At 41.7% G+C, this 24,486-nt stretch overlaps 1 protein-coding gene across 1 annotated transcript; it reads right to left on the bottom strand.

The window, feature by feature from the left end:
- Positions 1–1,672: 1,672 nt before the first annotated feature.
- Positions 1,673–16,911, bottom strand: ETS2 (ETS proto-oncogene 2, transcription factor). Its single transcript, XM_074903858.1, has 10 exons — positions 16,586–16,911; positions 13,143–13,214; positions 10,041–10,161; positions 8,065–8,184; positions 7,409–7,609; positions 6,537–6,620; positions 5,494–5,736; positions 5,089–5,352; positions 4,272–4,390; positions 1,673–3,317 (listed from the first exon to the last, which is right to left on the bottom strand). Exons 2-10 carry the CDS (start codon positions 13,212–13,214, stop codon positions 3,102–3,104), a joined length of 1,440 nt encoding a protein of 479 aa, XP_074759959.1. The 5' UTR covers positions 16,586–16,911; the 3' UTR covers positions 1,673–3,101.
- Between the last annotated feature and the right edge of the window lie 7,575 nt (positions 16,912–24,486).

The raw sequence follows: 24,486 nt of genomic DNA, 5'->3' as shown, positions 1-24,486 counted from the left end.
TATTAGAGGTGACATGCCAACCACGGGTAGGTGCCAACTGCAAGACTTTATTTTGACTGCTGTCTCATGAGGAAAGCTGGCAAGCTGGAAGGGCAGAGAGGCAAGTCATGAAGAAGGTGAAGAATTTAGCCAGATTACTTTCAACAGCCTCTTTGATGCTGGGTGGCTGAAAAAACAGAGTGGTGTTCTCTGTGTGTGCTGTGACAAAATATCCTTTAATAATTGTCTTCTGGGTCACATTGGGTTACAGGTTGGACTGCTGCATTGACCCTGACCAGTGCAGGATACCAGGTTTTGCTTCTGGAAGACACACTAGTATGGGTTGCGTGCATTGGGATGCTTTGTTACTTCTGCTATGATGAAATTTATCTTTCTGCTGAGGGAGGAAAATAAACAACTTCCCTTTAGTCTCTAGGTAGAAGCTAACATTGATCACGCACACAAGAAACAGCTAAGCTTTCAGTCTAAATGAAGAAATTTCTGCGTTCAGAGAAAAGAGACTGAAAACGAAACTTGTACAGATTGAGAGGACTGTTAGGGCTCTGCAGCACGAGAAAGACACCCAGGAAAAAAACCCATTTGTCGTGACAGACCATACATGATTTCCTGCAGAATAAGGTGTCTCCCCTCATTAGGATCATAGCTTAAAGGCAGGTAATATGTAGCACTACCTTTTAAAGGGTGTTATCCTAAGGCCAGGAAAGCTTGTTGGTTTGAAGTTTTTTTTTCTCCTCTTTGTGCCAAGTTCTGGCTTAGTTCAGTGCATCACAGCTCTCTACACCCTTACCTCCTCTTCACTGTTAGTGTGAGACCAGTCTGTGGGCCAGCACCAACCGAGAGGCATCTCAGCCTGCAGCAGTGGCTGACGTGAAGGGATAAAGGAGGTGGAAGGCTTCTTTTCCTTCACAGGGACAATGAAAGGTAAGGCTGAAGGACAGTGGCTGTAGCTGTTCAGGGAAGACCAGGGCTGATCTACAAGGCACACACCTACCCTTTCAGGTCCATCCACTTAGAAATGCATTCTCAAAAAAACCCACCCATCTTTTTTCTCCACATTTTTAACATGCTACAAAACCAGCATGGCTATAAATGAAAGCCACATCAAAACACAGCCACAGTTTGGTAGAAAGATCAAGAAGCCTAGGGGGAAGCACCATTTTTTTTGAATAGCTACATTTTCTACTTTTTAAATACATGCTTAAGAGCAAATGTTTCCATATTTCCTGCTTTTCTGTAAGGTGGAGGGAGGGAAAAAAGTATGAGCTAAAAATAGTTAGGACAGTATGCTTTCTTTATACAGTATAGAATCAGGAACAGTTTAAGCATAAGTAGTCTTAACATGCCTCTGTTCTTCCATATATTTACCCATCAGTTTACACACTGATTCACACCACGGTGCAGAACTGCTAGGTTTCTCTCAGAGCCACAGCAAAGGCATTAACTTGACACAGAGTCATTGCGTACATTTAGCTTGGTTCAAGACCATCAAGCTACCCACTCTTGCAGAATTTTCTCCAACAAGCTCCCTACACCCATAAATCTGGTTAGTTTGGGTTATTTTGTTTTTTGTTTTTTAGTCCTGCAAAAGTTTAGGGTGGTGGTAGTAGAATGGAAAGGGTGGAACCAACAAACAAACAAACAAAAAGTTATCTCCTCTGAAACTTTCCAAATTAAAAAGCACATGTGATATTTTCTTGGTCAAGAGGTTTTAATAAAGACTCATATTTTTAAACCTCTCACACTGTACAACACACATTTAGATGTACATCAAGCTCAGATAAAAAATAAAGCTTTCTTACAAAGTACATTTTTCCAGTGAATTTTCTTTTTTTGCAGTAAAAATAGCTGCTACATAAATCCCTCCTGATCTTTGAAAAGGAGTCACAGTTATTTCCAAAAATAGAATTCATATTTTAATCATACAGGATAAACTGCAGGAAGAAGAGACAAGTCAACTGAAAAAATAAGGCTTGTATATAAATTTTTTTAAAAGGACATGCATAGAGTTGAAAAACATATGCCATTTATAAAGGAAAAAAGGTAATTTTATCCATATTAATATTTTCATTTTCAGTTACAGAAGAAACAACAAACAGGCCCTTTATGTCCCAGAATATAACATTAGTTTCTTGTAAAAATGCCAAAATGCACAAAGAATTGCCAGCTTCAGTCTTGGCAAAATACTGAGCCAGCCCTCCCTCCCCACCCCCCCACCCCCACTTCATATCATAGGCATACCATATGCATGCATACTGAGCACTTATGTTGTCTCTCAGGCCAATTAAATATTTGCAGAAGGTTGTATATCCTAGACAAACATGAAAAAAAGTTTGATAAGTTTACATTCATCCTATTTCAAAACACACATACAATTAGTTTAATTTACACTATACAGTATCTGTTAAATAGGAGTTTCAAAAAGAATTGCAGAATATATACAAACTGAATATTGAAATGGTATGATTTTCCTTCCCTTCTTTAAAAGGGTCATTTTTTTTTGTTAACAGTTGCTACATCTGGTTTCAGACACAGAGTGTTTATGTACCTATGCAGCACATTTCTGGAGTAGTAATAATAAAACGTGCTTTAGAACAAAACTAGCATTGATTTTCCTTACTGCTCATTTAAAATAAATTAGTTGGGGTTTTTTTTTTAAATAAACTGCATGATGTCAGATGTAAGCAAGGATGATGGTATTTTAAAATATCCAAGCAATAGTTCTGCTGCATCACTGGTTTCTCATCCAACCTTTGGTTTTAAAGCCAAACCATTATTACAAGGCAGCACAAAAGTAGTCAAAACGCTTTACATGGCAGTACAGGTAGTCGAAATGCTTAACCCAAGAGCATTTCCATGTCTTCATGACAGAGCTAGGGTCTGTGCTGACTTCCATGCTGCTCAAGTGCCTGACATGGCAACACCCGAAGCCACTGATGAAATAAGGCCACTTCCTTCCAGCTCTCCCTGGTTACAAAATTGGTTAAGGTCCTTATTTCCCAACAGTTGCACCCATCTGATCAGCTAGAAGAACTGACTGCAGATGGTTCCCAGACACAGTCCCAACACGTGATCTTCACCCATGCAGCATCACGCTGTTGGGCTCAGTCCTCTGTGTCGGGCTGCACCCCCAGCATTGCGTGCAGCTCCTCCGCCGTGTACCCCAGCAGGTTCTGCAGGTCGCACACAAAGCGATACACGTAGCGTTTCCCTGAAGTCTTGTGGATGATGTTCTTGTCATAATAGTAGCGTAGGCCTCGGCTGAGCTTCTCATAGTTCATTTTTGGCTTGTTTTTCCTCCTTCCCCACCTCCGTGCCACCTGTCAGTCCAAAAAAGAAAGCAAAATGCAAAGTGTTTATTCAAGCCACGTTCTTCTAGTCAGTGTATGATAAACACAGTTATTAAAACCCCTTCTCAGAGAATTTTATTTGCTGTAGGTGTTCCAAACTCAAGTAAGAGAAGAGTTGGTGACTGACCCTTCAGCTGAACGTGCTTAGAGACAATTATTTGCAGCAGCTTCAGGAGAAAGTGGCTGATGGCAAGTATCAGTGGAAAGGATACCTATTTATAGTGGATGGGCCAAAACGTGTTTAAGGAGATCAAGTCTGTAAGCAATATAGTCTCCACTCTCAAGATGACAGTATTTAAACACTGATTTGCTATTGTGCGGTATGGGATATTCTTTAAATGGAAGTTGAATTATATGAAGTTCCTTGGAGTTAATGATTTCCCCTCTCCTCCTTTTTTTTAGTAAAGGCTTCAGTGGACTTTATATCATGTCTCTTAATACAATAACTTTCCTACTGATAACAGTTATCAGAAAATGAAAATGCATTTTATTTGTTTTTAATGACTAAAGCTGTAAGTTCCCAAAATTTTTCAAAAGCAGAAGTAACGTATTTGCTGTGTATCTAAAACAGCAATATGTGGCGGGCACTTTCCCCATTCCTTTGTGTAATCCCAGACACTGTTGATTCAACTACATCCGTTAAGGTAACCTACAGTATTACACTGTCAAAAGAACTAACTTTGTATACTACCTTTAAGGTTCAAGCTATACAACATGTTCCTCATAACTACAAGCAACTGCTGATATCCCTGTGTAAGAGAAGAGGGGGGAAGCATCCCACAGCAATCCTGACCGTACAATAAAGCATGTGCAGATGAGATTTCAGCAAATGTCTGATCATATAAATGCTTTATACTCAAGACTAGGCCCACAGATGGCAGATCAGACCCTAAATCTTTCTGTTCATCAAAATTAGGCACATACCTCATCTGGGTCAGCAAGTTTAAATTCCCATCCGTCTCCTGTCCAACTAATGAATGACTGACAGGACTTGTCAGTCAGTAACTCCAAAAGAAATTGCCATAGCTGTATAGGTCCACTGCCTGTTAAGAGAGAGGGGGCAGGGAGAAACTACAATTAATACTTCTGCAAGCTCCTACCACATCCAGTGTATGTGACCGTACTCATACCACAAGATAGATCTTGTATACTCCGATTTACCTTTTTTTTTTTTAATATAGAGAAAAACCTTAGGATTCTTCCTGATAACAAATCTGTTCCTAAACATGTTAAAACTAAGACAAGCAAGCTTTTTTATGGAAACACAGGATTTGACACAAGCTCGGTCTTTCCCTTTCATATGGATCCTTTAGCCCTCACGCCCACCTCCCATCAGCTGCACTTCAAGCTTCAGGGCTTGTCCTGCAGTCCTTGGCTTGGCAAATGTTCTAGAGGAAAAATTAATTTCAGTAGGGACAAGATCTTAATAGGCAAGCCAATAACTGCAGAAACTCCCAAATGTGGAAGATTTTTTCCAAGATTCCCTGTTTTTCAAACAGATCAACAAGCACATTTGATTGTTACATGTTCTGATGTACCTGCCTGTTCTTGGTTTAGCTAGATAGTCCTATGAGACTCTCTCTAGGGACATTTAAAATTAAAACTCTTTACGAGTAGTAGTCTCTGACTAAGTTGTAAGGCATACCTTACAAGTATACAACTTTATCACCACGGTACATGTTTATAGAGAATATTGATGTTACATAAAAAAAAGGAGTGACCATTTTGCTATACTACTTACCAGTAAAGCCAGCTAGAATTGCTGCCGGTATAACTGGTTTCCCTTGCTCTACAGGATCACTTCGTTCTTGAATATAGTCTTTGAAAGACATTGTAGGTTTGCTCAGACACAAGGACTGGCTACAGTCATCTTCAAAACTCTCATAGGATGGCACACGCTGTAAATCCACTAGTGATGACTGGCTGTTCCAGGACTGTAACATCGAATCTGAGCCTTCGTAACTTTCTGCACCACTGTCACTAGATTCATGTTCTCTAAGCTTACCTTTATAAAACAAAAAACAAAGAAGTGTTGGGTTTTTTTCTTTCCCCTCAATCTAGCATCCATATATAAACTATGCAAAGGAGGAAAAGACATATACACTATGGCCTTGGACACACGGTTATCATGCAGATAATGACTCACCAGAATTATCTATCAGCAAGTTCAGATTGCTTCTTGGAAAATCTTGATTTACTGCACAGTAGTTCACACCAACAGCATCTGCTTGGGTTTTAGGAAACAATGAAAACTCCTGTTCTGGATTGAGGAGATTTGGTCCTGTGGAAGTCTGACAGACATCAGTCAGGAGACTGGGTTTGGGATAGCCAAGGGCTTTAGGGTATCCAGGCATTTGCATACCATAGGAGTTCTGATCTACATTAACAGCTGACAAAAGAAATAAAATAATTAATTGGATGATTTTCCCTGCAGACCCTTAAATAGACTAATACACCTCCAGCATCTCACTACAGTTGTGCCATCAAGAAGTGATTTTCCCATGAAAGATGCAAGAGAGTGATAGATGCTGCAGCCTACTGGAAAGGCTACTGAAGTTGGTGAGACGATCCTCATCTAAAGGACTCCAAATCAGATTCTGTAAACCTCCCTCTACAACTTGCCAACCACAAATGTGTCTATTGTTTGTTCTTCGAGGAAGCTACAGGGCTACAGAAAAAAACTGAAGAAGCTTAAGTGGCTTTGTATAAGGCCCTCATCATTAAGTGGTGTAATAATGTTGAGCTGGAGATTGACTGTGGTAGAATGAAATACAATACCAATCAAACAATCTGAGGGAGCTAGAACTGCATCCCACGTGCTTTCAAAAGCTCTATTACACTTCTACGCTTCTTTGAGAAGGCCTAAACATAACTCTTGCTGCTCCCCAGTGATGCTAGCTTTTGACTCCATTTGCTAGAGGTGGGAGTGGTCATTCTGCTCCACAGATGTAGGCTTTGGCATACCAAGAGGAAATTTGATTTTCTCAAAGCCTTTACTCTTCAAAAGATTTCCAATATGAATTAGATGACAATTAAACAATACTAGGAAAGAAGGCTGTAGCAACTGAAGTCAAGTGTTCTCCTTAAGCACAGCAACTATTCTGGTGTTTGGTTTGTTTTTAAACTGGGATCTGTGACATACTTAGAATAAATACAGACATAAAACTTCAAATTTCTTAAAATACTTACTTAAGGAATTGTTATTGACCCAATGAGGAACTGAGGTGAGATGAGAGTTCTCCACATACTGATCCTGTGTTTTCTCTTGGCTGTCTGGGGAGAGGAGAGAAAAAAAAAAATACGGTTTTCTAGTTTTAAAAGTCTGATCTGTATGCTACATAAACCATCTGACTCTCTTGACTATTTTGGGGTCATCATTCACACAAATTTCTACTAATGGGCTGCATTGCATTCTTTCTCTTGGAAAAAAAAACAAACCACCTCACCAACCTCCAATAGGCTTGAAAACCATCATACCAATTGAATTTTAACATAAAACTTAGAAACAACAGTAACTGCAGTGTGTTTTAAGGTCCAAGTTCTTAATGTATACAACTAATGAATGTGACACTCCAAACCCAATGGAACTTACAGGGCACAGCATGTAGGGTTGCAGCAATACCATCACTGTTCACCTAAGACACCTCTAGGTGTCTTTGACTTCCTTACATTCATTCACTGAATTACCTCAAAGCACTACACTGAAGGAACATAACCTGTAATAAGAAGTGAACAAGTTTTGTTCAGCTCGTTTTTTTTTTTTAAATGGGGTATTACAGTAGCCTTATCCTAATCTCATTAATTTCAACGATTATTCCAAATAAAATCTGACCACAATAGGTACTCAGCCTGAACTGAAAATGATTTCTGCAGATATCTGCATCTGTGCTTTGCATACCAACAATGTATTAATAGTTCTGATAATGCTTTTATTAACCAGGTTTTAAAGTTTGAGTTTTCACATGTAGTAAAAGCCCTTCATAGTGAAATAAATGTTGAAAGAGTCCCGTTTCTGTTCCTGCTAGAAGAGCCTTAAGAGTTCTTTCTGGCTCTGTAACTACCTTTTATCATCTGTTCCAGGTGTTCCCACAGAATATCACCAACATAGTCAGGTGCCAGTTCCAGGAAACGCTCCTTGCCCAGGTTGCACAAGTCTTGGCCACTCATAAGAAACTGATGGAAGTTCACGTTTGCCAAGCTAAACTCATTGGTAGCCCATGAAAGCCACTGGCAAACTTGCTGTTCAGTCCACAACCAGGGATCTACAAGACAGAAAGTATCCAGCATTTAGAGGTAACTCCTGACCTTTGTCAAATAATCTTTAGAAGATAATGAATGAAAAAAAAAATCTGTTTATCTGAGTTACTTAGTTCTGAATCAATTCAGAATGAACGTATTCTTGAATTTAAAAAAACAAAACAAAAAAACAACCCTACAAACCAGTCCTCTATTTTCATCTGCATTCACTAGTAATCAGAGATGTCCTCAGCTTACTTGATTCTCTCTTATGCTGCCAAAGCACAAGCTCTCCATGCACCCATTTTTAATACCAGCAAGTCTGGTCTTTCCAAGTCAAGCTGTGCCAGATTCACATAGGATCCATTCTTGTATTTCCTACTGACATCATTCTTTCTCTTTTGAAAGAGCCGCTATTCAGCCTCCTCCTTAGCATTAAAAAAAAAAAAAAAAAAGGAGCTTATAAATAGAAAACACTTACTATTTGGGATACCCAGCCGACACTGTTCCTTTGTGAAACCACTGAAAGTATCTTTCAGGGCCTGACTCATCACAGCCTTACTGCACGGGGTTAACAGAGGCAATTCACAGTTGTTCGACTCTACAAGAAAGAAAAGTGGTGGAGGGGAAACAGAAGATACATTAACTTTTAGGCTAGTGAAAGAAGTGGCAGGTTTTTGCTTCACTATTTTGAAAAAAAGGATGCTAGAAACTAGGCATTTTCAAAACAGAAACAAATAGTGTAGATCCGTTTTCTGATATATCAACACTAAAACCTCTGTGCTACTGATTTGATAAAATGGCATCACAGTAAATTAAAGCTTTGCAGCTTTTCATGATATAGATTCTCACTCTTAGTAGTTACAAAAAAATGCCTTTGTTGCAGGGAAACTTTACAGTTAATTTTTTTTAAAAAAAGGAAATATGAGACTGCTTAGTCCTATTTTGTCACCTATAGTTTGACCTCAGACTTCCTTATAACTCCAGATAGTCTTCATTTAGTGAGAGCTAAGTAACCGATAGTAGGGTTATGAAGAACCAGCTTGCACCATTTAACAATGCCTCCTGATGGACTTTATTTCAGATCTTCCCATGCATCTCAATCACCCAACTACATAGTGTAATAGATTATTCTACCATCCAAAACAATCAAGCGTGATTAGCAGAAAGCTGGTATGCAGCACCTAAATAATGCAATAAAATCCAAAGCCAGCACCATCCTATGCCAGTATAAACAACTAATCTGCTTAACTGATCTTTAAATTCGCCAGTAGATTCAATTTTAAGGACAAATTTGGCTTTCACTCAGCCTTTCCTACTGGACAATTTTCACCAGAAAATTTCAGCTCATTTTATTCTGAAAGAAAAACATCTTAAATTGAAGAAAAGGAACCACACTGCCTGGATGTTTCAGATTAGGAAACCTTTTAGTGGTATTTTGTTTGTGATTGATTGGTGTCATTAAGCTAGAGGTAATTTGAAGACAACGAACTTGCTACTGTATTCCTGAACATCTGAGCGCCTCCAAACTCACACATAGGTTGCATTTGAAGGAGCTCTGCTGTGTTAGAAGCATATAACGGTATCAGGGTATATAAAAGTGATGAACTTGGCAGACTCCAAGTCAGTTCACAAAGCTGTGCAACTCTTCTTGTTCTCCTAGACTATCTACAGGCTCCACTTGACCCAGCAAGTGGAGCTCATTACCGGCCTGTGTTTAACTTCTGTGTATACCACACCCATCCTCCATATCTGCTAGGACTTGCTTTGCTGACCAGAGCAGATGACTGATTAGAATCACATTAGAACAAAGGACTGGTGGTTTTCAGAGGTTGGAGGGTTGAGGTTCCCCCCCACCCTCAGGGGACAAAAGGCAGCATCAGGTAAAATACTTAAATTTTGGACAAAACTCCCTTTGTCAGGGATTTTAGGCAAGGATATGTAGAGAACTCTGGGTATGTACTGTCCTAAACAAAAAAACCCAAACCAACCTCCAAAAAACCAAGAAGAGATCTGTAAACATTCCCACCTTTGTTTTTTAAGGTATGGAGTAAACCTACCGGGATTTAACACCAGAGGGTCAAGAAAGGAGCTTGCAGAATACTTGGATTCTAATTATGGTTGAGATGTTACAAGTTTAAATACACATAAAACTTCTTTTTTAAAAATTTTTTTTAAACTTCTTAGCTCTGCTTTAATACCTACTAAGGCTTTTTCCATGGACAGTCAGCTTATTAGGCTACTGAATCTCATTCCTTTTCAGCACAGAGAACACCAACCATCCACTGAGCACCTCACATGGTTAAAATCAAGCATGTAAACAGAAGCCTGTGTACTAAAACACTTATTTTTAGGAAAATCCACATTGCACTTGTAAGAGTATAGCCATGAAATGTTAGATCCCACAAATTTCTTTCTGATCTGCTGACTGGACTAAACAACAAAGTGAAGAGTTACCATAAGAAGTAGAATCAAATCCTGTCGGCACTTCTTGAAGTGTTTGATCTTCATTTAGCGAGAAAAAATATCCAGCAAAGAGAGAGTTTGAGCTATCAAAGGTGTCAAATGCTGGTTGACGCTGCAAAGCAACAGAATAAATAAAAAACGTGAGCATTTCGCTAGAGCACTGACAACTTCATTGCTAGGATGTGGTTGGGTTAGGTTTCCTAGATTTGGAGATCATGCACAACCACTATCTTGAACCAGCTAACTTGTGCCTTTGAAATATAAGCACAATGAGAGCATAGCTTCTTGTACATGAAAACAAAACAACTAGCAGTCAGACCACAGTGCTAGGTGGGTGGCATGTTCTTCAGGGTACAGTAAAACCAAGGATATTCTTGGTTTTCCTGTAATTGAGGCTTTTAACAATAGAGAATGCACGTGTGTGTATATATATATATTTCCAGTTATATTTTAAAGAAATCCTTATTTCCTTAACCCTTTAAATTGACTGTTCACTTCATGAGTGCTTCATGGCAGAGGCAGGATCAGTAAATTATGGAAAAACAATTTCCAGTGCAAGACATACAGCAGATTTGTGCAGCTTTTTTTTCCAGTACAAAATTAATCGGAACCACATCACTTGAAGCGATACAGCCAGTTTTACAGGACTTGAAAGATGTTACTCCTTTGCTGTGACTTTTAGACTTCTCAGTTACTGGATTTGCCAGCTACCACATTTTGCAGTCTTTCAAGTGCTCAGATGCTTAGTGAGACACTGCATTATACAGAAAGGGATAAGCAGGACTGAAAAATGTTCCAGATAAAAATGGATTCTACTGTTATATTGGCAACACTCAATAAATATATTTTGAAAATCTAACTTCTTTCAAACTTGACTTGTGTCAATTCTTTGTGCTAGAAATACTAGTACTTTTACTAGTTCCCCCCAGCCACATTAGTTTTCAGGGGGCAGAGGGAATGTTAACAGAGGAGGAAATAACTTTAAAAAACCACTTATGCAACTTGCCTATTAGTCACAAGGAAACTGTATCTGTAATATCCAGCAGCATGAATGGATAAAAGTTGCCACCGAGACTTTTAAAAGACCTGAAAATAAAATGTTATTCTAGCTTACTAATGGCAGCTACTGCAGTCCAGAGAGCTGCAGATAAAGGCAACCTGCAAACGCTTATTTGTTTTAAGCATCCACTGGCCTGCCAGCTTATGCCAAGGTAGAGTATTTAGCTGAGGACAAGGCAGAGAGTTTTCAGGGCAGTATTCATGTTTGATGCAAAAGCAACCTCAACTATATTTCTGGAACAGCAAATGAGTGTTAATATTTCCTCACATTCCCTAACTTTCCTTTTTATATCACCACAAAGTTTCAAGTGGCTTGGAGCTTTTTTGCACCGGGTGTCTTTTATGTGCCACATGTCACCCCTCTCCCCAAATTACATTATCCCTAGTAAGAAACAAGGAACCATAATTTTTTAGTTGTATTTTGTAACAAACTGCAATGCATCCTAGTACATACATTATGCAAACATACATTCCACAGAAGAAAAAGCTGGTAAACAGTATCATGCCTCAGTTAACTGCGTTCAGAAATCTCCACTGACCACTGGTCAGCAGAGACAAATTGTGTATGGTTGGTTCAGGTACCCTCCAAAACTAGTCAAAGCCAACTTGTGAAAAGGCTCACATCTGAATAAAACAAGTTAATAACAATTGCCAAACCTGCTAGTAAAAGATTCTTTATACATTACTAGATAAAAGCACTGACTCATCACTAGTACCCAAAAGAAAGGGCAAGTTCTTTCAAGGCAATGTGGAAACTCCTGTGTTTTGTGTAAATAGCTGACCCCTATCCTGAGTCACTGGAAAAAATGCTGTGGCATGTGAATGAGTAAAATCCATACTGTGCTCGTTTCATATTTCAAAAAGGAGAAAATTAATGTTTAAGCAGGTTCTGGATTTAATAAAAGTAAAAGGGGAAAAACCCCCACATAGAATAAATTGTGCTTGCCCTATCAGTTATGCAACCATTTTATTTGTCTTTTCAACATATGTAAGAGTAATTAATACAGAACAAAATAAAAAGAAATGCGAACAGCTACAAAATAATAGAATACAGGTCTCTATTTTGACTTAATTGTATGACAACTAAATAACTGCTTAGAACATCCACTGTGTTACAGAGCACACAGCTGTTAAGTTGGGGCATCTCTTGTGGATTTGTTGTTGCTGTGGGCAGGAGAGAAAGCTAAAGGGGGACATAAAACATCAAAGAAGTTAGCATACCAGAGTCTCCCTAAGTGATTCTTCAAAACATGGACCTTTCTCAAAGTTAATGAGAGCAGAAAGTGTCTTCCTAACTTCATTTGGTTTCCATTAAGCAATGCTGTGTAAAAAATTGATACTGGGATAAAAAGCAACTTGTATGAATGTAGATGAGGGAAGCCCTTAAAAACTGAGTCTTTATAGTCTGCTTCTCATTTGTCCTTGGTTTGTAAGGTCCTTTTCAAACAAAATAACAGATGCAGTCTATCTAAAGTATGTTTAACAACTACCTTTGATTTCCTTAGGATGCACTAGACTTCCATTTCACACAGTTGTATGTAGTAAGTGAATAACCTACTTTTTTTTTCATACAGTCTTTCTGAATGAATCAGACTTAAACAGTCATATCGGAACAGCCCTCTGCCAGTCTCATCAAGTTAAAAAAAATAAAGACAACCCCTACTGCCAATCCCGTAGCCTTTATTTAGGCAAAGGTTCCACCAGCTCCCAACAAATTTGAGATCAGTTCTTGTCTACCTCTTATTTTCAAACTCTTAGGATTTAGGGGGATGGAGGGAGGGAGCCTCCTTGGGGGAGAAGGTTGGGGTGTAAGTTTTACACGTTCCTGTTTCAGTTCTGCTTTTCACATCTTACTGAACTCAGTGGGAATACTCTCGAAGATTAGAGGTTACAAGCAAGCAATTAAAACCTGAATATCTGTGTTCACCTTGGCATGGTTACACAATTCCTGTGCTAGGATTAATAATACAATAAATGCATTAGCTGAGAAATGCCCCAGCTAGGTTTAGAAGGTGACAGCTCAAAAGTACTCACCTTGAGCATCCCTCTGTACATGTTAGACACAGGAGCTACTTGATCCATGTTCCTGATCCCAAAATCACTCATCTGAAAAAATCAGAGGCGTCACATGAAAAAAGTTGATACCGACAAAGCAAGCGTGTTAACAGATGTATCTCACTGCTTCAGTACAAACTGCAAAACAGATCTCAGAATGAGATACAGCGAAAGTTTTCCTTCTCATCATTTGCATCCTGACCACACAGGGCACAATTCCCATCTTGCTTAAGCAGCTTTTTAACTAGAAGACCTTCCATAGGCATCACTGGTGTTAAAATTTTATTAAATGAGTGAACAAGAGGATGGTTATCTTCTACTATCCAATGTGAGGGCTTTTAGTATCTTATTCTCTTTTTAATATCTTATTCTGTCAGTCAGAAAAGATGACAGAAGTCCTTTATCAAACAAGTATCTATTGCTTTGAGATATTTTCCAACTTTCATCCATTATGCTAAACATTCAGTTTTGCATTATTCTTGCTTACTATATTTCTGCTTACATGCCATGATTCTCTTTCAACTTTGGCTTTCAAAAGGAAGAAAGAGAAGGGACAGATGCTCAATGTGATACACCTTCAGGTACTAACATTCATCCCTTTCACTCCTTCATGAATAATCATTGAAGCCAATACCCAGTATAAGCAACCTGCTTCCTCTACTAGGCAAAGCATCTCCAAACCATGCTATCCTGCACATTTTGTAAACATGGGATTAACGTATTTATAAAGCTTTGGAGGGCCTAAATTTTAATTGAAAAGGGTTTATCCAGTTAAATACCCTTTTTAGAGTTGGTGATGGAACCACCATCAATATGTTTATGCTACTGAAGTCAAAGCTGTATCATATTGCCTGCATTGCCAGGAACAGGGTTGTGCAAGGCCTGTATAACTCGTTCTTCTATATATCACTTACGGAAAAGAGTGATAAGATTCATATCCTTTTACCGACCTATGGGAGGGATCAAACATAAGGAATAAAGCCAGTTTTATGGCCATTGTTCAGGTTTATCATGATGCTGTAATTCAGGTGTCGGTGGATAATAGCTTATCAGACTATGCTCTGGCAAGTTGTCTCTCAACAATTTTCCTTCTTTTTCATAGGACTGGGCTAAATTCTCTTGCTCCACAGAAACTGTTTGAAAATGTGCAGTTATATTAAACAGTCGCACAGGACACTATTAATATTTTCATAAAACTGTGATCACTTATTACAAGCAAATTCCCTCGTTAGCCTTGTTAACAGAAGGAGAAATCAAAATACAATCTTAAACTCAGATAAAGGTAGCAAATTAGGAACTTAGCAAAATAAACCCAGCCTGTTAAAATGACAACACATTCAAGTGCTATCCATATAAGCAAAGAAGAAAATAAAAACGTCCAACAGACAAAGACAAGGAACGCTTTCATCCTCTTATACAGTTGATCACTTTAAAAAAAAAAATAAAATAAAATCAAGAGTCCTTAACCTGAAAGGCCCATTTCCACTTCACTTATCAGATGTATGGGCCTTATCACTGAAATAAAATAGATCAACTGACTATGAAAGGAATATTCGACTTACACATCATTAATGTTACCCAAAAGTGCAATCTACTGAATGATGGTTTTTACCTCAAATAGCATGTACAAATATTTAATCTAAATTACACATCTCATTGAGCAGCAAAGAATTTTACACAGCATGAGTCTCACTCAGCAAGCATTCTAATCTTTTCATTAAATTTGCCAGTTTAAACAACTGTTTACCCTTGCATTTGGCCAGGCTTTTAGGAAAGTATACGGCAATTTCTAACACCCTTTGTTTTGCCTTTGAAATCTGCCCTGGTGTCTAGAGATAAGTAGCTGTAAGCCTTACCAATCAGAAAGTATTTGTGAAAACATTACACACATTTTTAGTAAATTTAGATCTGATTCCCAGTTAGGACTACAAATAAGATTTCTGACACTGTTTCAGGTGTAATCCTGGCCTCTACACAAATCCTGTTAGGAACTTTCCCACTGACTAAAAGGTCTGGGATTCTCTTCTTCCTGGTGGTGGTGGTTTTTTGTTTGTTTGTTTCTTTAGACATGTTTAGGGTCCTAAGACAAAAGGTTTATACAGAGCCTTCATTACATGGCATTGCTTATTAACCCAAGTCACTGTTTCTCTATGCTAGGCGGCTCATTTGTTCTGTGGCCTTGCCTGTGCACCAGTCTAATAACACATGAAGATCTTCAGCATGTTTTGTAACACTCCACTTTTCTTCCTCCACCCAGATCTCTCATGTTGTTCTGAATTTCTTTACAGAGACTTTGCTCACGGTACATCAGCTTCTGCAGTACAAGTTGCCAGCCCTGAGATCTGAAACCCTTACAGAGGTATCGCCAGACAAGCGGAGCTGAAAAGGCAATATGGCTTTTCACGACACAACGGGTTAAAGCTGGCTTTCTGATGGACTTCGAGAGCTGCTGTTTAAGTTCAGAAGACACTACTGCACTGAACAGTGCGACTGGGCCTCACTTCCAACTCCTCCACTAATGCTGATGACTGCTACTTGCCAGCTATAATTGGTTTAACTGGCAGGACACCTTCTTCGACACCCCCGCATAGCTGAGTGGGTGAACCAGAACAGGGTCAACAGGATCAGGCACTTATTAACTAATACTCCTGAATTCTGATCAACTTCTTTTCAGCAACAGCCAGGTGTTTGCCCACAGCTGGATTCAGCCGGGAATCATCCACAAGGAGGACTAAACCACGCTAGTGCCTGCAAACGTGACCTCCGCCGCTTTCTGTTTTAATTTTATTTTGTTTTTAAATGGCAAATTCAGGCTCCTGACTAAATAAAAATAATTCGTACCAAGAGGTTAAGAGGCAACCGCCCGCCTTAGGAGCGCCGATCCCCCGCGCAACTGCTGGGCTCCCCAAGCGCCGATGAGGGAGATAGCCGAGAGCTGCTATGACTTTTCACACATATGACACACTCGCCCACATAAAAGTTCTATGGGGAGATCACACAGCCCAACATTTTTTAACTCCCTTTAAAGTACTAACCAAAGCCAGAGTGCGCGCTGCCCATTAACCCTTTCCTGGCGGCGCGCAGCCGCCTGCACTACGCGCCCCCGGCCACCGCCGCTTTGAACGCGCGTCCCGCCCGCCGCCGGGCTTGGCCCCGCCGGCTCCACTGCCGGGGCGGGGGGGGGGCACCGGCCGCGGCCGCCCCCTCCGCCCCGCGGGGTCTGCCCGCTCCCCGGCCCCGGGGGAGGCGGCTCCGGGGGTCCGGCCGCGCCCCCGCCCGCGGCGGCCTGGGGCCGTGCGCGGCTCCCCCGGGCGGCCGCCGAGAGCCCGCGGCGGAGCGGGCAGCGCGGAGCGGGGGAGGGTGGGTGGGTGCCGGCGCGCCGCCCCCCTCCGGCCCCCTCCCCACCGCCGCCCCCGCCTCACCTGGCCCCCGAGCCCGGCGCTCGCCCGCTCCTCTGCGTCCCTCCGCGGCGGCGGCACCGGCACCACACGCAGAATCCAAAACAAAAAAAGCGGCGCCGCTGCCTCTCCGGGAGCCAAAATATCCTCGATGGGGCAGAGCCGGCCAACAACAACAGCGGCGGCGGCGGCACCAGCGGCGGGTTGATCCCAGCGGAGAGTCCCGGAGGAAGGGGGGCGGGCGCCCGGCGGCGGCTGTGTGGGCGCTGCCGCCGAGCCGAGCTAAGCCGAGGTGGGCTGAGATGAGATGAGCTGAGCTGTGCCGAGCCGAGCCCAGCCGTGCTGTGCCGCGCCGCCCGCCCTCGCAGGCGCTCTTCAGCGGGCGGGGGGAGGCGGCGGCGGCCGGGCCCGCCTCCTCGCAAGCCCGGCCCCTTTCGCCGCCGCGGACCCGGTTGTTGTTGTCGTCGTCGTCGTTGTCGCCGCCGTCCCTACGGCGGGCGCGCTGGTGGCGGCGCCGGTACCGGCCCGGTGTCTCTGGGCCCGCGGGGGCTCCCCCACGGCATGGCCGTGCCCCGGCCCCGGCCCCTCCTCCCCGCCTGGAGCCGCTGGGCGCGGGGGGAGGAAAACACAGGTTCAGCTCTGAGAGACAGAGTAATCCCCCCCCCCCCCGCCTATACAGGAGATAATTGATGCTGGACGTTTCCCATGCTTATATTTAAGTAATACCTGTCCTCGAGATAAACAAGAAGAGGAGAGTTAACCCATAAAATCCAGGTATCTGTATAGTCTATTTTCGTAAGTTAACTATGACACTTGGTACCGTGGAAATTCACGAATTATGTTGCATCTTCTAGAGCTGTCTTGGAGAGTTCTTAATGCAAACTAGATGCAATCTGAAAGCTGTACCAGCACTTTCATCCTGTGAATTGCAGATCCAAGCGCCACAGGCAGTAAAACTGCGTTGATGCTCCACAAACCTTGAAAAAGTTGGGTAGCCCTCGGAAAGTTGCAAGGAGCTCTATGCTACCAAAATATGGAGTAACTTTCTGTTAAATTTACTTCATCGAAGTGAGCTCCCCTCGAGGGGTCAGAGGGACTCAGTGGGGAGGCAGGAGGCACGGGTTGCGCTTTTACTCTGCTCTGTGCTTGTTGGAGCCACCTAACTTTCCTGACTCTCTTGCCACATTACCTACGACCAACGTCTTTTATGCGGTGTTACTTTGGGTGCACCCCGCTGAGGGGACCCTCACAACTTCCCAGCTCCCCGGCCTGGCTGCTCGTTGGAGCCGTGTCCTGGTGCGAGACCTGCCTGCGTGCCGGCCACCACGCTGCACCCTCCGGCCGGGCAGAGGCCGCGGTGTGTCCGTCCGGCGGCCGTCCTGCTGCGGGTGCCCTGGGCACCTGCGCCCAGCCTGCGTCCTGCAGCACCCACCCCACAGGGTGCAGGTGCAGTCCTTGGCAGTGGTAAACCGCCCAGCTCTAACTAGAAAACAAGCTGGAGCCACAGTTCCTCGTTGCTTCCACCCGCGATTTCTCGGGATTTTCAGTGAACACCAGGGACCCAAACTGCACTTAAGAAGCTGTTCTTTAAGCTTGCTGTTACACCTTGCTTTATTTAAACTAACTCCCATTTCAAATTAACACTTGTGTTGTATGGTTGTAACTTTTCTTGTAATAGGAGTCCAATAACTGCTACTTCTCAGTTCCCCAGCAGACTTCAACTGACTCTTTACCATGTGTCTAAGCTGTGATTATTTTTGCCATTAAAAAGCCTTAGTTTCTTTGGCTGTTGGTGGTGTACTTGTCAGGTCTCCCTCCTTCCCTATTTTCCAGCCATTTCTGGCTGCAGCAAAAGCTTGACCATACAACTTGTTACCCCAGAGTAAGATTCTGTAGTATTTCATTGAAACTCTTCAGAAAACTTTTTCCTTAGAAAAGTGGGATATTTTTCATTCCTTAGGGTCAAATGTTACCAGGCAAATTGTGAAAGAAGTATCTTGATTATGCCAATGACATTTCTTACTTCAGGAGAGACCTGATCTAATAAGGCAACATCTGTTACAATCCTAAGGGAAACCATTAAAAACTGTATGTCAGCTGCATAACAATTTTAATTATAACACTGACAAAAACAGTTATGCCACCCTTTATATAGGGGAAACATCTGCCAAAAAGATAAGATGAAAGCATGGGAGTTATTTATTTCTTGCTAAATCAGTGTTCTGGGATCCAGAGGAAAATTGTTAACTTGCTCATATTTTGCTCTACTAAAATTTCGTATTTTGAACGTAATTCTTCTTACATAAGAGTATTTAATTTCATTAGATAGTACTTATTGTTAGTATAGAAATACACTATTGCTCCATTAGAAGTGGTACGTGCTTAGTGGGCTGGAGCACTTGATATATGAGAAATTGGGGGAGCTGGGTTTCATTAGTTTGGAGAAGAGTAGGCTAATGGGGAATCTCATTGCTGTTTTCAACTACTTAATGGAAGGCTATAGCAAAGAAAGAGCCAGACTCTTCCAGAGGTACACAGTTGCAGCAGGGGAAATACCAATTGAATATTTGGAAATAAATGTTCCCAGAGCGAGTGAAAGCTTCATCTGTGGAGAGTCTCTGATCTTGACTTGCCAAAACCCTGAGCAGCACCAGCAGAAGGTTGGAATAGAGACCTGCAGTGCTCCTCTCCAGCCCACAGAGTTACTCTCTAATTCTGTGATCCCTCTTCTCTGCTCATTTTCAAAATGTAACATCTTTAAGCTAGAGAGTCAAAGACAAAATAGGTTTGGTTTTGTTTTGCTTCTGTAGTGTACCTGTGTGTTTTATTGTATTTTAGGAATTGTCCATCCCCCTCAAAATTTCTTTAGTTCTTAGTTGTGCTTTTATGTGTGCGCGTGTTGGCTTACTCTCAGGCATAGAGACAAAAGGGGGAGTTCTTTATAAACTTAAGAATAATCATAGTATCAGCACTGTGCTGCAAACTTTTGAGGTTTTTGTTGATTTTGCAGACCTACTGATGCTTTCTTTTTTTGCAAGAGTGAGGGAGAACTAGGTGTGGTACTCAAGAGTGAAGCGGCTACAAAGGCAAAAGGAAAGAAAATGGATGAACATGAAAGAACAAATTGCTGCAAAGACGTTGTACTGGGATTCTGTGGTAGTCCAGATAGATAAGTCTTTTTTTCAGTCCTTCTTGCCCATACATTTCTGTTTGAAAGAGGACCCACTCTGCAAGTGAGTTCTAAGGGGTTGTTCCTGGCTTTTTAATTGCTCTTCTCTGCAATGGTATTTCAGAAATATGCTGGAGAATTGCCTTCTTGTAGTGAATTGAGGTAAAGAAACTTGTTAGATTTTTTTAAAGTATGTTAGTACAGGACATTTTGCACTGACAGCAATGGATGGTTGTCTGAGGGGATATTTTGAGCAGCTGCAATGCTGATTTGCGAGACGGGGAGGAGGAGAAGAGCAGCAGCTCATGGTCAGGGCATCCCAGGGAAGGGCTTCACTCAGTGTCTGCACACCATATTCTCACTGGGGCCAACAAAAAGAGGGAAAAAGATCCTAAAAATGTAGAGGTTTAAAGCATAAAGAGGGAATGCAAGGCAGCAGGTATGTGGAAGAGCTGCATTGCAGCCAGGGCTCCAGAGCAGCTATGACTTACTCCTCCAGAATTTCTCTTGCGCCATGGGAGAGGACACACAGGAGTGAAAACCCTGTCGTGCTGTCAAAGTATGCGTTGTGCACTCATCTGCATGTTGGCTCAGCTCCTCTGCCTGAGTATGTTTGGGGCGCACGTGTCCCTCCTCCTTCTCCTTCTCCTTCTCCTTCTCCTTCTCCTTCTCCTTCTCCTTCTCCTTCTCCTCCTCCTGCTGCCACCGCCGCCGTGGTGACTGGTGTGGCTGTGCTGGGCTGGAGCAGCCCTTGTCAGGGGAGCCCCACAGGTGTCTGGTGGGTGCTCAAGGGTGCAGTATAGCTGATAGGCCCGTGCCTCCTCCCACTTCCCACATCCCTGCAGTACTGGGGATGCCTTCATTTGCATTCAGTAACATAAGCAAACAGAGTCATTCTCAATTTGAAAGAAAAGGCTCTATATTTTTGCCCCTAAAAGACAATTAACAATGAAAAATAGTGACCATCTATAAGATCACAGCATAAAGGGTCTCAGGAAATAACATCTTTGAAAAATAAAGGCCCAGCTATCTGGTTTTGAAACAGCAACTTCAAACAAGATGCTATTATGATTGAAACAAAGGATGAAACTCACTGACTCTGCCATTCAAACACAACTAAACCAAAATATTTATACAGAGTTGGGGAAAAGGGGGGTATCAAATGACCTTTCAGTCAGACCTATATTCTTTGTCAAAATAAAACACCATTGACTGTTCCCACCGAAAAGTTCTCCCCATGGTGTTTGGTGCACAAAGTGTGACCAAGATAATTTCTGCGAAGGCATCTCAGTGAGTCACAAAGTATATAGCAAGTTACTCATGTGCGTGTCATTATTCTGAGCACATGCAAACCAACATGAATAATTACTGCAGAGAAAAAAAATACTATGTCAAAGTTCTGTCAGCATGTTTGAGGAGTAACAGATATTGCTACATTTTGCCCATAAAGCGCTACATTTCACCTTCATAAAACTGAAGGAAATGAAGTAAACTGCCGGCTCCTTAAAGCATAAAAAATTGAAGTCCCTATGCTTCTGATTTTCTAATTAAGTGAAAATGTTACAAGCATGCCTCAAATAATGTTGCCAGCGGACAGAAGAGATGCCTAACACATGAACTGTAGGATGATGTCTCATATGATTGAAAAACCTAAGCCTTTACCTTTCATACTAAAGCAGAAGATTAGTTGTTAAACTAGCTAGTGCTTAAGAGATTGCTCATACCATTTTGGGTGTATTTAATTCATTTCATGCAGTCTGAGGCATAAAATAAAAAGCACATGTTAATATTTTAAGGCCAAGTGTATTCAGAAACAGCAGAGTATAGTAATTGCTTTTGGATGACTGTGTTCAAAAAAGTACACTTGAGCTTCCTTTAGCAACAGAGCTTTTTCTTTTATTCTCTGCATGTCATGTACTGCTGATTTCATTTAAGAATAACCTTGCTTGTGTACAGGCTGACAGTTCTCCTGTTCAACTCACTAATCACTGTGATGTGCCCTTCATCACCACATTTGCTCTCCCCACTATGTGGGCAGCGATATGCTTCTCTTACTGGTAAGGGCAGTACTTCATCTTGTGATGGGTACAGTTCCCCTCGTCTCCTCCCCATCACCAAAAAATAGAGGAGTTTGGCGTTATTATTCTGTGGCTGTAAAAGTTGCATGCCAGCACTTTGTAAGTTAGCACAGCTATTCAAAAATTGACATTAGCCCTAGGTATGCTGATAATGATGTTTACACCACAGATGGCAAAGCCCATTGCTAGGAAGCCTTGCTTGTTGCTGCTGCCCTTGTACTTCTGTAAGTGGGAACTGTGTGTGTGAAGACTTGGTAAGTTTTTGGAACAACAGTTTAAGATTATTTTTTTCATACTGACACATACTCCCATGTGCCCAAGCCCTAGCATAATAGAATTTGTTCATCTTTTATGTTTTATATTACCTTCTTTGTTATTCTCAACCTACTTCATTCTCATCCCTTACCTTCCAGCGCAAACTTCCAGTTTGCTTTTTTTATCTCATTGACTTATGTTTGTGTAGCGAGCAGTTCAAGTCAAGCACTGGGTGGTGGCAGAACTTGTGGCACAGAAAGTGAGCACCGAGTCGTATCTAATCGCTTGTTTCTTTCTGACAAAAAAATACTATGATTTCATCCATGTGTCCCTCTTACTGCATGTTTAGTGCATATACACATCCTTACATACAAGCAGTGGTGAGTCTCATTGTGGTCAGTGAATAAGAAGAATATCTCTGTTTACACAATATTTTGAAATTCATCCAGAGCCTGTCAGGTGCTACATGTTGGGACCTAGAGGACATGCATTTTTTTAGATACTAAGAGTGAGAGAGAAGTTGCTGGCCTCTTTCTTGACCTAAGCAAAAGTTCAGGACCACTGTAGTCAGGATCATTCATCCCACTCTGTGTTGAGGATCTCAGCCTGAAGCGTCCAGAGCAAAAAATCACCTGTTGAGTGGCCTTGACTAAAATAACATCTATGTAAGACCTAGATCCCACTTTATTGACCTGCTTTTCTGTTGGAAGACTGTTCAGGCCTTCCTATATCAAGGAATTTAATTCCTGTCTCACAGAAGTAGGAAAAGGAAAGGCAATGCCAGCTTTAGCTGTGAGTGGATGTATACATTGTTGTGTCCACTGGTGCATATGTTGGTAGACGGGGAAAACTGCCTGTCTTTTATTCATAGACATCTTCTCTGTAAAGTGCTGCTCTGTCTTAGCCAAGTTGGCTGTCTTTTTTCTTTTACTTCCCCAGGGGCATAATGTCAAATTAGTCATTTTTACAAGAGAGGGAAGCTTTATAACAGCCACAACAGGTTCTCTGGAACACTGACAAGATAAATTAACTTTATACAAATGTAAGCAGCAGTTGCTGTATCTGTCCTGGTTTCTTTTTTTCCTTTTTTTTTTTTTTTTTTAATTTTCCTTTTTTAAAAAAAAAAATTCCTTTTTTTTTTTTTTTTTTTTTTACAGTGGAGCAGGTGCAACGCCTGTATCTATTATCAGTATCTAATATGGTTTAAGCAAACACTGAATTGCTCACGTTGTCTAGGTGTTGCATGTAGTCTATTAGTCATCCCGTCTAGTGCTTATCACAATGCAAAAAAACAACATTTGAGATGAGTCATTAAGATTCATTAAAGAATATCTCTGTCATAACAGCAAATGAGGGAGAAATATGGAAGGGACAGGTGGGGGTATGTCTAATATTTGTGAAGAACACATGACATGTGCCACATAGCAGGGATCTTGAAAACAATACTGTTTGTAAGAATATTATTAGCAGAGCAAAAAGTGAGCTTAGCTGTGTTGATTGACGCTAGTAAGCAAATTCTGTATTTAGAGTTTCAGATAATTAGCTTTTGGGGGGAACTGGATTAGACAGTATTGGGGAAGCTGACATCCCGCACCAGTGTCAAACTGAGTACAGCTCTGTTAGTGACAGAAACTCTGGGGCACTGTGTTCCCCTTGCCCTGCTCGCAATGTCCCCAGCAAAACAGACATTCCTGCAGGATGTGACATGGCCACTCATGTGGCCACGTGTCCCTGTCCTGTGCGACTGTGGCCATCTGGCCATGCATGAAGCCCAGATGCTGCAAGCACTCTGCAGGCACTTAATAGCTCACAGTACTGAAACCACCACCTCTGTGTCGACACTGGACGACAAACCCTCTAAGGAGGACAGCCTGTGCTGGGCTGGCATAAAACATGGGGGAAATAATTTTCTTAGCCCATGAGAATCTGCTGGAGCTTGGCAATTGGGTTTGTTCTCCCCACAGGAACAACAAAATCAGTCTCAAAAATACTTTGTGAATTGTATTTTGGAAAAAATAACCATATAAAAACAAATGAAAAACTAGCCATGATTGATCAAACCCTTGCATTCTTTTTGCTACTGACTTTTTTTTAAACATGTTTTTATTTTAAATGGTCTTTTTTTTTGCAAACACTGGGTTTTGGTAGTGGTCTGGACACATCAAGCAAAGGCTTCATCTTCTGAGAGAGCACTGTAGGCAGTTCCTCTCCACACAAATCTCCATGTAGCTTTTTCCCCGACAGCATGAATTCCCCTCTGTGGGCCAGATGTGCTTTTCTCTTCATGCAGATGAGTGTTTCCATAGCTGAGGAGTTGGTCCTGCTGACAGCACCAAGATTTCTAGAGTCACTGCTCGCTCTCAGGTGTGAAGTGGATTGCTCTCTGGCCTTGGACAGATAAGCAGCCATAGAATTTGTTGCTC

Source organism: Athene noctua, chromosome 1 (assembly GCF_965140245.1).
Source record: "Athene noctua chromosome 1, bAthNoc1.hap1.1, whole genome shotgun sequence".
Taxonomy (NCBI): Eukaryota; Metazoa; Chordata; class Aves; order Strigiformes; family Strigidae; genus Athene; species Athene noctua.
The sequence above is the reverse complement of the archived record's forward strand: the minus strand, read 5'-3'. Positions and strand labels throughout refer to the sequence as shown.